Source organism: Rhizophagus irregularis, chromosome 22 (genome assembly GCF_026210795.1).
Source record: "Rhizophagus irregularis chromosome 22, complete sequence".
In the NCBI taxonomy this organism is placed as follows: Eukaryota; Fungi; Glomeromycota; class Glomeromycetes; order Glomerales; family Glomeraceae; genus Rhizophagus; species Rhizophagus irregularis.
The window spans coordinates 3,312,669-3,325,940 of record NC_089450.1 but is presented as its reverse complement, the minus strand read 5'-3'; the positions used below and the strand labels follow the sequence as shown (position 1 = coordinate 3,325,940).

At 27.7% G+C, this 13,272-nt stretch overlaps 2 protein-coding genes across 2 annotated transcripts; one reads left to right on the top strand and one right to left on the bottom strand.

Annotated features, from left to right (window-relative positions):
• Positions 1-3,802: 3,802 nt before the first annotated feature.
• OCT59_014887 (uncharacterized protein) lies at positions 3,803-4,873 on the top strand (the record flags this gene model as incomplete). Its single annotated transcript, XM_025331501.2, has 2 exons — positions 3,803-4,548; positions 4,645-4,873. 2 exons carry the CDS (start codon positions 3,803-3,805, stop codon positions 4,871-4,873), a joined length of 975 nt encoding a protein of 324 aa, XP_025186849.2.
• A 3,785-nt stretch (positions 4,874-8,658) lies between these two features.
• OCT59_014886 (uncharacterized protein) lies at positions 8,659-9,177 on the bottom strand (the record flags this gene model as incomplete). Its single annotated transcript, XM_025324322.1, has 1 exon — positions 8,659-9,177. One exon carries the CDS (start codon positions 9,175-9,177, stop codon positions 8,659-8,661), a length of 519 nt encoding a protein of 172 aa, XP_025186848.1.
• Between the last annotated feature and the right edge of the window lie 4,095 nt (positions 9,178-13,272).

The window sequence follows — 13,272 nt, the reverse complement described above, 5'->3', positions numbered from 1 at the left end:
CCGGCTAGAACTAAAATTTGTGGTCAAATATTTAAAATTAAGTTCAACCAATTAAAAGAATTTTGAGTCCTACAAAATAGTTTCAAATCTTTTCATTTGTTTTATCTGTCATGTTTTGTTACATCTACAGAATTTAAATGGTAAATAAATTAACATAAATTATCAATTAAATCTATATGTTGACAATAAAAATTAATTAACTATAATAATAATGGGACAAAATATTTTAAAATTATTTACTATAATAGTAAATAAAAAAAAAATTTTTTTTACGTTATATCGATTAACTATATCTTTTTTGCGATATGATGCATGTGTTTGTGCATCAATAATTTCATTGTTGGCGAACTGACATACGGAAATGTGGGATATATCCAAGGTTCTGTTACGTAATAGAGCATTGAGGCTAACCAGGCTAGCTATGAATTTAACCGATTAACCGTTGAAATATGAATCATTAATTCCCTGCTGATACCGTCACCGACGCTATTCTTCACGCAATTATATTTCACCGCTATTAATGAATATGCTATTGCTGCGTAAGATCACCGGGCGTGAAAATCGGTATCGGGCGTCGGTGAAAATTACTGTGGCCCGCCGATCACATATATATTTCGCATTTGTAATCACGGGAGTAGTGCAAACAATTTGTTTTGTGATACATGTTTAAGGGAATGACAAAAAAAAAACAAAATTTTTTTACTATTTAAAATTATGTAGTAAAAATATGGGTGCACACAATATAAGCATAATGAGTTTGAAAAGAAAAATGATAATACAAAATAGCAGTTACTCTTCATTTTCCAATCAAAACTTTGGCCTTTAATTTTTAACATCGCCGACGGCAAAGTCCTATCGAGCAATTACGGTGTAATTGTACGAAAAGATACGTTTGGCATGAAGTAAATAGTGAAGTATTATTTTTATTGTTTTATTGTTTTGTTGATTTATTATTTTTTTGTTTTGAGTGAGGACCGTGTAACAATAATCGCAAACGCAGTAGTGATTTACAAAGATTTCGCTTGTCTGACTAAAATTGTAAGCAGGGTCATCGAGCCCACATAGAGGCTTTTTTTATTGTTTCACATATACTGTATTAAGTGAATATCACGTGAGATGATGAGATTATATGCTGTGAATAATGTCAAGTTTTTGACATGTATTCATACAGGGATTTTCTGTAGCATCGAATCCCGCGGTCCCGTGATGAACTCAGTTTTGTTTTATATCTTTTAGAAACAGGAATGTTTATAAAATACGTTCCTTGTATTGAATAAAGTAAATAATTACAACTTGCGAACTTGCGATCATAAAAAAAAAAAATTAATAATTGGATCCTGTAGAGATATTTTGCGGCCAGTTTCTACCTTAGGTATTTAAAATAACGAATAATTCAAAATTTAAAATTATATAAATAATTAGAATTTAAGAGAGGTAGGAGGATAATAAGTTCATTATTTCGGCTGTAAATTCTACAAGGAAGGGTCGACATACATTTTTTTTTTTTTTTCACAAAAGATTTTTGATTGTTCTTTGTAAAATACAACTATGTTTTGGGGATACATGACAAAATTTTAGTGTGCAAAAATAATTCTCTTTTTGTTACACAAATCCTTCTTATGCTATACATGCAGTATATGCTATGCATGCAGTATACTAAATCATTCACTTTCTGTGGTAATAATTATTTATACTAATTATTTATAATTATTTATAATATGTATGAAATTATGATCTTTGGAAAAAAAAAAAAAGTACGAGACGAAAGCGAATAATGTTTTGACAAGTCAATTAAATGCAAATTGAGTATCAGATTTCTAAATTTTTAGAGATGAGATATGATCATCGATCTAAAGACCAAATTTAGTATTCCGAATTTCGGAGATCTTAAATTTTCTCGTTTTGGTAACATATAAATGAAACTCTTTCATCATAAATTGATTATATAACCGAAAAGGTGCCTTAAAGAAATATTATGTGAAATTTCGCCAACAGAAGAAATTTTGAGATTGGAACAAGAAACAATATCGAAAATAATATGATGTAATTTTGCATTTTCCTATAAATGCCAATATATAAATAAGGTTCAAATGAAAAATTTTTTATGATGGATGCTTTAATTATAGTATTATATAAAATGTTTGTGATACAATACAACGATCACACAAAAATACAGTTTATGATTAATGATGTTTCGGATTATAGATGGAAGATTTCTTTTTTTACCGGGACTTTAATATGTCAAAAAAAAAAAATTATTTATTCATCAATAACGTCAATAATTAGTAGTGCATAAATGAGGTTACTTTTGATGCTCATATTTTTCATATACTAACGTGGGAGAAATTTATATTTGTAAAAGAAATTTTTTGGCACCACAGAAGTTATGAATTAAACACGTAAAATTTTATTTTCTCTTTAAATTATTATATTATCGTTTCTTAGGCTTTTATTTTAACTTTTCAACTATTTTTAATTTGGAAAAAAGATCCACAAAATATAAGTAAATAAATTAAACCTTATGTTTCTTATAAAAATGTGAGGGGAATCATTAAGTTATTTAAATAAGGTAAAGTTGGATCAGCGATGTGCACAAAGCTTATGTGGTAATAATTTAGCCTCATGTTGCGTTAATCACCATAATTGTTAAAGAATAATACGGCGTACTTAGTATTTAAGTAATTAAGTGTTCCAAATTGTTTCAATAAGTTTGTACAAAAAATTTTACATTTAATTAAGACTTAAAATTTATCTAGTTCGTACAAAATATATTATTGTGAGAGGTTGTACCTATTTCATTTTGTGGAAAATCAGTGAATGTGATAATTGCACAAACATTCATTTGCATTAATCATCACTTTCAAATTGACATTTATATTTATGCATTAATGTGACAATTTAAATATTGTTCCCCCGATAGAAATTCAGGTTTAAAAACCTGCTGTATGGCAATAAATTTCTTTGTCTTTGATTTACGCACAAAAATATTTTGTAAATCTAAAATTATCGTATTACAAAACTTTATTTGGTTTCTCACGTATCGGACATATCATCCGAAAATATGAAGTTTATGAAATAGATTTAATATTGCCTTTTTCCTTTAATTTTTTTTTTCGATGAGATTTTTTTTTTTTATATATCAGCACGACATAATTTAAATGCTTTTTTTTTGATAAGTATTTCATTATTATATGTATAATAAATTAGAAGTTATTTAGGGTGAAGACAAATTATAATAAAACAATGGCAGTCTATTTTATTATAATTTTTTTCTTTCGGAATATTGAACCGTTCTACGATATTACATAAAAATTTTTTTTTTTACGCCTCATTATTTTGCATCATTTTCGTCATTTAAATTCAAAACCTTGTTCAATCATCTTTTTTTTTTGTAAATTTGTGTTTAACATTTAATATTGACGGTTAACACTTGAATCAAAAAAAAAACGCCAACCGTTTGAGATTTCTTTTTTTGATATTTTTTTCTTTTTTTTTTTTAATATATTATATTTCGTTGATTTTAATATTACTTTAAGTTATGCTTAGTGAAACGTTAAATTATAGTGAAACGTTAATTAAATGATCAAATAATTATTTGATCGGCGGTCTGAGAAATATAAAAATGCCTCGAATTTTTGTAACGTTTTTCTTTCATTTTTTTTTTAAAAAAAAAATAAAGAAATAAAATAAAGAAAAAATATCATAATTTCTAATCCTCCTTATCGATCATTCTGAAATATATAATCTTTTCATATATACATATATTTTAATGTGTTATTCATACTATTCAAGATCATCCGAAATGCAATATATTGAAAATGAAATTAAAATTAAGATATTTAAATATGTCAAATATCCACTTAATTTATCTTTGACTTGTCAAGATTGGTCGGTTATTGCCAAAGATCCTTATGCTAAGACTGAATGGTTATTAGTACATTATAGAAAAGCTCATGCGTTATATCACGCAGTAAGATTAGGTCCCACTTTTATTGATATACCAGTATGTCAAGCATTAATTGCAAGAAAAGTTTTCATATCAAAATACTTTATTCAAAGATTATTGATGCATTTTAGAAGCTATGACTCAAAACTGATCCAATTTGAAACAGAACATAACGTTGGTCAACTTGATGCTGATAGAATACGCGCTTTTCAACAGAAAATCAAATCATTTTGGGAGAACGATCTATCTTTATCCGTGTTAGCCTATTTATTAGATAAAGGGCACAAACAATTAGTTAACACTAATGAAGAGTTATATTCCAAAGAAGATGTCATGAAATTGTTTCATTTTCTCTCCGCAGTTTATCACGTGATAAATCATGTCAAGATTCAGAAAAAGAATTTAAAATATCTCAATGATTTGACTTTAAATAAACAATTCATTCCATTTCATCCTAAACCAAAAGCACTTCAAATAGACTTTAAAGCTTATCCGCATATTTATCAGCCACACGAATATTCATCTAAAGGCGGCTGCGAAAATGGTAAACCTACTAATTTAACAAAATTTGATAATTTTTCAGGCCAAGGAAGTTTTTTAAGGTAAATAAGAAATATTATTTCAGTTAGACATAAATTTTTAATTATTTTCACATATTAACTGTTAATCTATTTTCGATTCAATTAATAATAATATAGTTTTCAAACGACGCCTATCACTGTCCTAACGCTTAGAGTACGACCCTTAAGAAATATTAATCAAATGAGAAGACGCAATCAACTTAGAAGACGAAGAAGAAACAGACGCCAAATTAATGTGCCAACCAATAATGAAGATATAATAAGTCTAATTGCAAGCCTCCCCCAACAGCCGATTACGAATGATCCATTTATTAATCAATTTTTCAATGGGTCCTCTTTCATTTAGGCACATGCAAGCGACAATAAAAATCTCAATTTAAAAAATGGTTTGAAAAAAAATATAATTATAAAAAAAAAAAGAAATTATTAAAAAAAATATTTTTTTTTTCTTACTTTATACATAAAATTACAATTTAAAAAAAAAAAAATTAAAAAAATATTAAAGTAAAAAAAAAACTTTTTCTTATTCATTTTAATATTAAGAAATTATATATAGAAAAAAAAAGGTAAAAAAAAAAGATATTAAATGAAAAAAAATATATATATTTTTGTTTCACATTTAAGTATTATTTTCAATTTTAGCTAAATTTTAGTTTTTTGTTTCCTTATTAAAGATCAATTTTCATTATCTTTGTAATATGCCTGTAAAAAATAAAAAAAATTTTAAAGTTGCTATATAAATGTTGATGTTTGTATAATTTTGACCAGGGTTGAGTGTTCGGCCAGAATTAAATGATAATTATTTAATGCCAGCGAGAATTTAATCGATACGGTTGGGCCGATCAATAATGGAGTTCGTATATTCAAATTAATCTTAGTTATATGTGTCATTATAATTACAACAAAAAATCATTCATTAAAAAAAAGTTTGGTTTTTTTCGATGAATACTAAATATTAAGTCCTATAAAAAAAAGGTAGAGCCACCGACTCTCACGTCGAACTGGCTGACCCAAATCGTCCAAATCGGACTTAACAACATTACCCAAGTAGGGTTAACCATTTAATTAACGATAAAAGCACCATTCAACTAATCATTAACCGGTTAAAGCTTTTTCGGCCGATTCCATAAATAATAAAGTACTCTCGTTTTCTTCTGTTACAGCTGATTTCATAATATACGGGACACCCATCATTTTTACTCCATGCCGAGAGAAACTCGAAGAAAATAAAAACTACACCACTGTGCTCGGACCATTGCTCCGAATCTAACGATATGGTTTTACCTTATTCTGAACTTTACCGAGTTTTACCGAATGTACCGAGTTGTCTCTCGGTAACTATTATTAGGTGTCCCGTACATTATGAAATCAGCTGTAAATAATTGCTTGTTCAGTTAAACGCCATCCTGAAATATACAGCTGAAAAGTTATTACCATATTTAGGGACTGGCCGAAATTATCATGATTTCGACCCTAAAAGAATGCGCGCAATCAAATGTGACCGTTGATCGAAAAGATATTTCGCCGAAAGGACGTTTCGCCGAAATACCATTTCACCGAATTCCATTTTGCCGAAGCCATTTTATTGAATGGACATTTTGCTGAAAAATTATTTATTCCATTTGGTTATTTTATTGTTTTATACTAAATTCATAAAGAAATCCTCTCTAGAAAAATTTTTGAATTAGCTAATTTTATTGAATTTAGTATTGCTAAATATCACCAGTGGTGACGGTTACCAGTGGTGGATTTATGATGTAATACCGGTCAGTGTTTTATTAGATTTTAATTCAGGCCAAAAGTGCATCATAATGCTGGTACAATCACCGCTGGTGAGCTTTAGCAATTTTCTATTAAGTTTATCTCGATACTTTTTCGTGAATAAATGTTTTCAGGAAAATAAAGTTAATTATTTATTGCTTAACAATCAATATCAGTTACTTGAATGTTAAAGTGATAATACCCTGGAAAAAAAAAATCTCTAAAAATAATTTAATTTTTATTTTCATTGCGCGATGAATACTTTTTAATCGCTACCATTTTCGGCGAAATGTCCATTTTGCGAAATGGAATTCGGTAAAGTGGAATTCCTGCGAAATGGATGATTTGGTGAAATGAATTCGGCAAAGTTGCTTCGGCGAAATGTACCGTAACTGACCGTTAGTCCGTTACCATCCATCCCTTCAAATTTTAATTTTTCAGAGAAACTAAAAAAATGAGTGTAAGTAAAATTTAAATGTAAAGCATTCATATACACAGTGAAATTCGATAAACCGGATCTATCGGTTCCACTAAAAATATCCGGTTTATCGGGATATCCGGTTTAGCGAAAAAATTTCGATATATTGAAAATCTATTATATTAAATTTTTAAAAAATTTTCATGCTAATAAAACTAATATACACCATAATTTGATTTTTTCATCTAGTTTTAAGTTATAGAGGTCATGAAAATGAATATAAAATATTTTCATTGAATATATAAGTAATACTTAACTTCAGCCGGAATTAAGATTTTTATAATTCCGGCCAAAATTAAGATTTACCGAATCACGTTACTTAAATTTTATTGGTTTCCAGTCACGTGATCCGGTTTATCGAATCATTTTTACTATAGCTGGTTAGAAAATTGATCCGTTATAGCGAATATCGAGCTTTTACTAGTAAACTCCGGTATATCGAGCCTATTTTAATATACGTGATTTGGTTCCAGCAAAAAAGTCCGGTTTAGGCCCAAATCCGGTTTATCGAATATCCGGTTTATCGAATTTCACTGTGTATTTAAATACAGTATATTAAGGGAATTATCATAAATTCAGTTAACCTTCAAATTATAACAATCATAAATTATGTTCACACGAAAAAAAATATCGGATAAAAACATGTATTTTTATTAATAAGATTTCATACTAGCTAGTATATTATAAATTATGGAAGCATACCGATTACTGTGATAGTAATTGAGACGCGCTAAATTTTGAAGAAAATTTTGAACTATTTGTTTCATGAAATGAATGAACCTAAAACAAATATTAAGATTTTATAACTTGGGAAATTAACAAATATGATATAAATAAATATACGCTATATACAGTATTTTAACGATCTTACTAACAAAGTCACTTTATTATTATTAATTATTTTGTGTAAGTAATATTGAGTATAAAATTTTATATATTATATTATTTTTAGTTATAAATTTTTGACTAATTTTATAAATGTGAGGTTCCGGAGATATGAAGCGTGTTGCCAAAAATTACTCTAAAGAGTATCGGTAGAGTACGTCTCCGAACACGGTAGTTAGAAATGTATTATAATGTTACTTCAAGCTTTTTTTGTTAGACTTGTAATATAAGTTCTATTGATTCTGGAGGAAGTTTCTATTATGTGCCTTCCTTATAACAGCCATCTGTTTGCTGCAAACAGATCTGATTAAGATTAAAATATAGTACTTTGTGTTAAAAGAATTAAGTTATATTACTTTTCAAATAATATTAAGTTATTAAATAAATAAAAAAAAAAATCAAAAACGTTTATAATTAAAATGTAGTGATTTAAACTAGAGTAATCATCACTGTGATGTTTAAAGCGGTACGGTAAAAATGGAGTGTGACGGACATAACTGACAAATTTCCTAACCCTAAACACCACTTCCAACACAATCTAATCCTGATGATTTAAAGTTAAATCTTTTCGTGCTTTATTAAATCTAATAATTAATTAAACAAATAATAATTTTGAGAAAACTAATCTCAAACTGAAGTAAAATACTAATATTTACGCACGTTAATAAAAATTTGAGGACTACCTGCTGAATAATATGTGTGATACAATAATTGTTTGTAGTTCTATACCTGCTAGAACTCTATTCAATTATTAATATGGAGGAAGAAAAAGAGAAAAGAATAAAAAAAAGAATAAAAAAGAATAAAAAAAATAAAAAAAAGAATAAAAAAAGAATAAAAAAAGAATAAAAAGGAAGAAAAAAAAAGAAAAAAAAATGGAGAAAAAGAAGAATAAAAAAAAGAAAAAAAAAAAACGAAGAAAAAAGAAGAAAAAAAAGAAAAAAAAATGAAAAAAATATTATAGGCATCAAAATATCACATCGCCAAATTGTATATCAGTGATCTAGTTATTTATCACTGGTCAATGGCATAATAATAATTTTGATTCCAAATTTGAGTATTTCAGTAAGATTTTCCTGAGGTGAATGAATAGTAATATTAATTGAGTTAAGAGAAGGAAAGTTACTAGACTGATATTGATTTGGATCAGTATATTGCGGATTGGGTTTGTAATTAATATTATTAGAACGATTGTCATTAGAGATAAACTGTTGATTATCATAATTAGGAGTTGGATCGTTATGGGGAAAAATCGTATTATGATCGCTCGACTTACAGTTATCGGAGGAAAAATCAACGTTATCGAATGATGTATCACTTGAAATAGATCTCTGATAGCTATGGTGAGAAATAGTAACACCAGTATTGTTTGAGTCATCAGAAATAGGGTATTGATAATTGTGATCGGAGAAAATATTCATGTCGTCGGAAATAAAATTGTTTTTATCGTCCATAATAACAAAGTTATCATGATAAATATCATCACTAGCTGTCTGTGGTAAATTAAAATATGGATCCATCGACATGATTACTTTGTGGAATATGTGTAGAAAGTATTTTTTTTTTTTAAGATATAACGAGATAATAACTAAAGGTTTTAATAGAAAAAAATGACAAAGTTCAAAATTTTTTTTTCAGATTTAAAAAAAAAAAAAAAATCTCTAATTCATGACCTATTTTATTTCTTTTTACATTCCCAATAAATACAACAAGTAAAATATAAGCACATATTAGGAAACTTTAAGCGAAAAATATATTAATACAATAACGACATTATAGTATTGAATGTGTTGTTCGTCATAAATTACGATCATGCATTTTTTTTTTTTTACAAAATATTTTATCCCTTTTATGATCTACATACAACCGCAAAATATTTGTGTAATAAACAGGGGTTTGCATGATTAAACGTTTGAAATTAGGTAAAATCTAAGTTACTGAAATAACCCAATTTTGGTATATTTAAAGGGGGGAACCTATTAGTAGTAATAATATAAAAAGCATAATTCAATGATTTTTCATTTCCGTCCCGCACGTTTCAAACATAAAGATTGAATTGTTGTTATTAGCACATAATACGTACTACATGACGAAATTTAATAAACTAAAAATGTAAATACAATCAATTTTTTTACGATTTCTAGACGTTTATTTGCAACACTAAGTATTTAGAGTAACTATTTTAAATATGGTATTATCGTCGATGACACATTGACACATATACTGTGTCGATCTTTTCATCCTTAAATGTAAGATGACTTTTTTTAAATTTTAACTTTAAAAAAATAAACTCGACAATGAAATATCAATTCCTTATTAAGAGAAAAAGGGTTCATTGAATAAATAAATAAAACAATAGTTAAACAAGGTTCCACAAGTCTTATGACCAATTGACCATGATATATATTAGAACTAATTCTATATTATTATATATATTCTTTATTCATGTATTAGTTACGTAATTTTGCAAAATCTATTACATTGAATGCGTAATTTATACAATGATTTTTATTCTGTATGATAATGAAAGGAATAAATTTTACAGAAAGGTACGCGAAGTAACATTCATTGCACGACTTTTAAGAAATTTTATTGTATTACACCCTATTATAAAGTAAAGCTACTTCCCAAAATTCTCTTTGAAACTTTTTTGGAGAAAGACGAAACTACAATTAACTAGGGGCGAATTTTTAGTGACTTGTTGGCGTTTCGGCAAAGTCAGAAGACTAATTGACCGCAGCAGTACTATTACATCAATACGACTATTATTAGGGTGGTCTATTTCATATTAGGAAAGATCTTTTTTTTATAAAAAGATACAATCCCAAATATGGTACGTACGTGATACATCATTATCGGCCGATTTACTAACTACTACTCATTTATTAAATGACTTTTGAAAATAAAAATTTCCGGAAATAAACAGGGAATATTTGTTAAAATACATTTTTCGATTTATTTTTATTTCTATCTTATTATCAACCTAATATATCCTTATTACAATTTCGGTAATCTCGGAGTATAAAACATTTATGCAATATAACTGGTTTCAGATACTCGGATAATCGGGATACTATTTACTATTGAATCTACCTAACTTAGTATATATTGAAAGTCATATGAAAAAAAAAAATTGCGGTAGGTAAGTCTGGATCTTTTTCTTTTTTTTTTTATATAAGCAAAGGTTTCATATCAAGAATTTTAAGAAAAAATTTTTTATTTATCTTTATTAAACGCGATAAAGTTTTCGGATTCTTCTCTTTATCGTGTCAATTTACCTGTATTATTCACATTGAAAGTTCCCATATCAAGATATTTTATTTCAAAGATTGCTTGTGCACTTTGGAATGTATGAAATGTATGAGCAAAATTTATTAAATCATACAGAACATAATGTTGGTTGATAAATTCATACTTCTACAACAAAAAAATCCAATCTCCCTGGGCAAGCAATTCGTGTTCATTTATTATTCATCCAATTAATGAAGCTTTTCTTCTAAATAAATGATATGGGAACTTGGACCTCAAGCATATGATAAATAATTATGCCACGATATGCTTGTTGAGAAAAAAATTTAAAGGATATCGAGGATTTGTTTTTAACTAAACGATTCATTCCATTTACTTTTATATCAAAAGGATTTCAACTGGACTTAAATAATGTTCTACCCGCACACATTCGCAATCAATTTCATTCCGTCGAAGATAACGTAATCGCGAAAGGATTCCTTATTCATCCGGACCTGGTGAACTCACTATGGAAACAACTGAAATTTTCTATCATGGGATTTGTAATAACGTTAATGACTTTCATGAAAAAAGCACTTCCATCACCAACTCTCGTATAATCGAAACGGTAACCTTAAATTTTTCAGAGATTTTTTTTGAGTCTGAAAATAAGCTTATCCTTCCGTTGAAGATAACGTAATTGCGGAAGGATTCCTTATTCATCCGGACCCGGTGAACTTATGGAAACTACTGAAATTTTCTATCATGGGACTTGTAATAACGTTAATTCATGAAAAAGCACTTCCACATCAACTCTCGTATAATCGAAACGGTAACCTTAAATTTTTCAGAGATTTTTTTTGAGTCTGAAAATAAGCTTATCCTTCCGTTGAAGATAACGTAATTGCGGAAGGATTCCTTATTCATCCGGACCCGGTGAACTTATGGAAACTACTGAAATTTTCTATCATGGGACTTGTAATAACGTTAATGACTTGTTCATGAAAAGAGCACTTCCATCACCAACTCTCTTAATCGAAACGGTAACCTTAAATTTTTCGGAGAAAATTTTTTTGAGTCTGAAAATAAGCTCAAAGCTGCTGTAAACGAATCATTAAACTTACTTCATAATAAAGATACTATTTTCAAAGCAAATAAATTCCAAAAATCATGCAGCGTGTGCGCCAAATGTTCGGTACACCGTTTAACAAATTCTTAATTAAGGTTATGCGCGTATTTTTATTTACGAATCAAATCACGTGCACTTCAAGTAACTCTGTCATGTTAGCATTTATCCTTTATTATGAATTCAATCACGTTTATATCCATAGGCTTCTGGGTTCTGCGTCACGTTTATATCCATAAGTTTTCAAAAATTTCATTATATCCAATTTTTTCAATTGAAATTCTTTTGATATATCTAGGAGGAAATGGTGTGAACCGTTTATTTAAAATCAAATCTTCAATATCCTTTAATGGTATTTCGACAAGAGCATAACTATTACGTTGTAGGTAAATGCTTTCCCGGGGAAATCGTATCGACATCAAAAGTCGATCAACATATTATGTTCTAATTTTGAGCAATCAAAGAGCATCGAGATTCTCTGAACGAACTATCTTGACATTAACGATTAAGTTTTGACGAACCGATACATCGATAAAATTGAGCTTAGTGTTTATTGTGAGCCTGTGAGGTATATACTATATACGCATGTCTTTTGTTATTTCTTTGCAATAACGAAACAATTTTGACAATTGAAAATAAGAGATAATGAAAGGTTATAAGATATTATCTTAATAAATAAAAAAGAAAAGTAATAATTCGAACGAAATATCAATTGCGGAATTTAAAGGTTCTTTTATAATCTTTTTTCCATAACCGTATTACAAAGAAGAATTAATAAATCCAAATTTATATATGTACTACTGTGCACAGGAAATTTTACTATATATAATAAAAAGTCTAAACTTCCAAAATTCTTTTTATATAAATAATCATCCATCTCAAATGAAGTCTAAAAATAGCTACTTATAAGCGTTTATTAGGATTCATTCACATATATAATATTTTATGATAATAAATATTGTCTTATTATATGCACAAATCACAAAAAAAAAAAAAATCGAAAAAACAAAAAATGTTATTTTTTTTGGTATAAACATAATTTAAATGACAAAAAAAAAAAATTAATATGCCAGTAATATTTTTTTTTTTTTTGTTTCAACTGTCCCACGTGTATAAATATTTCATTTTTAAACAAGAACTTTGATAAAATTTTTTAGTAATCAATAATTTACGCACCGCATACATATATGATGATAAGAAAAAATTCTTGCCCAGTAATATTTATTTTTTTTTGTTTCAACTGTCCCACGTGTATAAATATTTCATT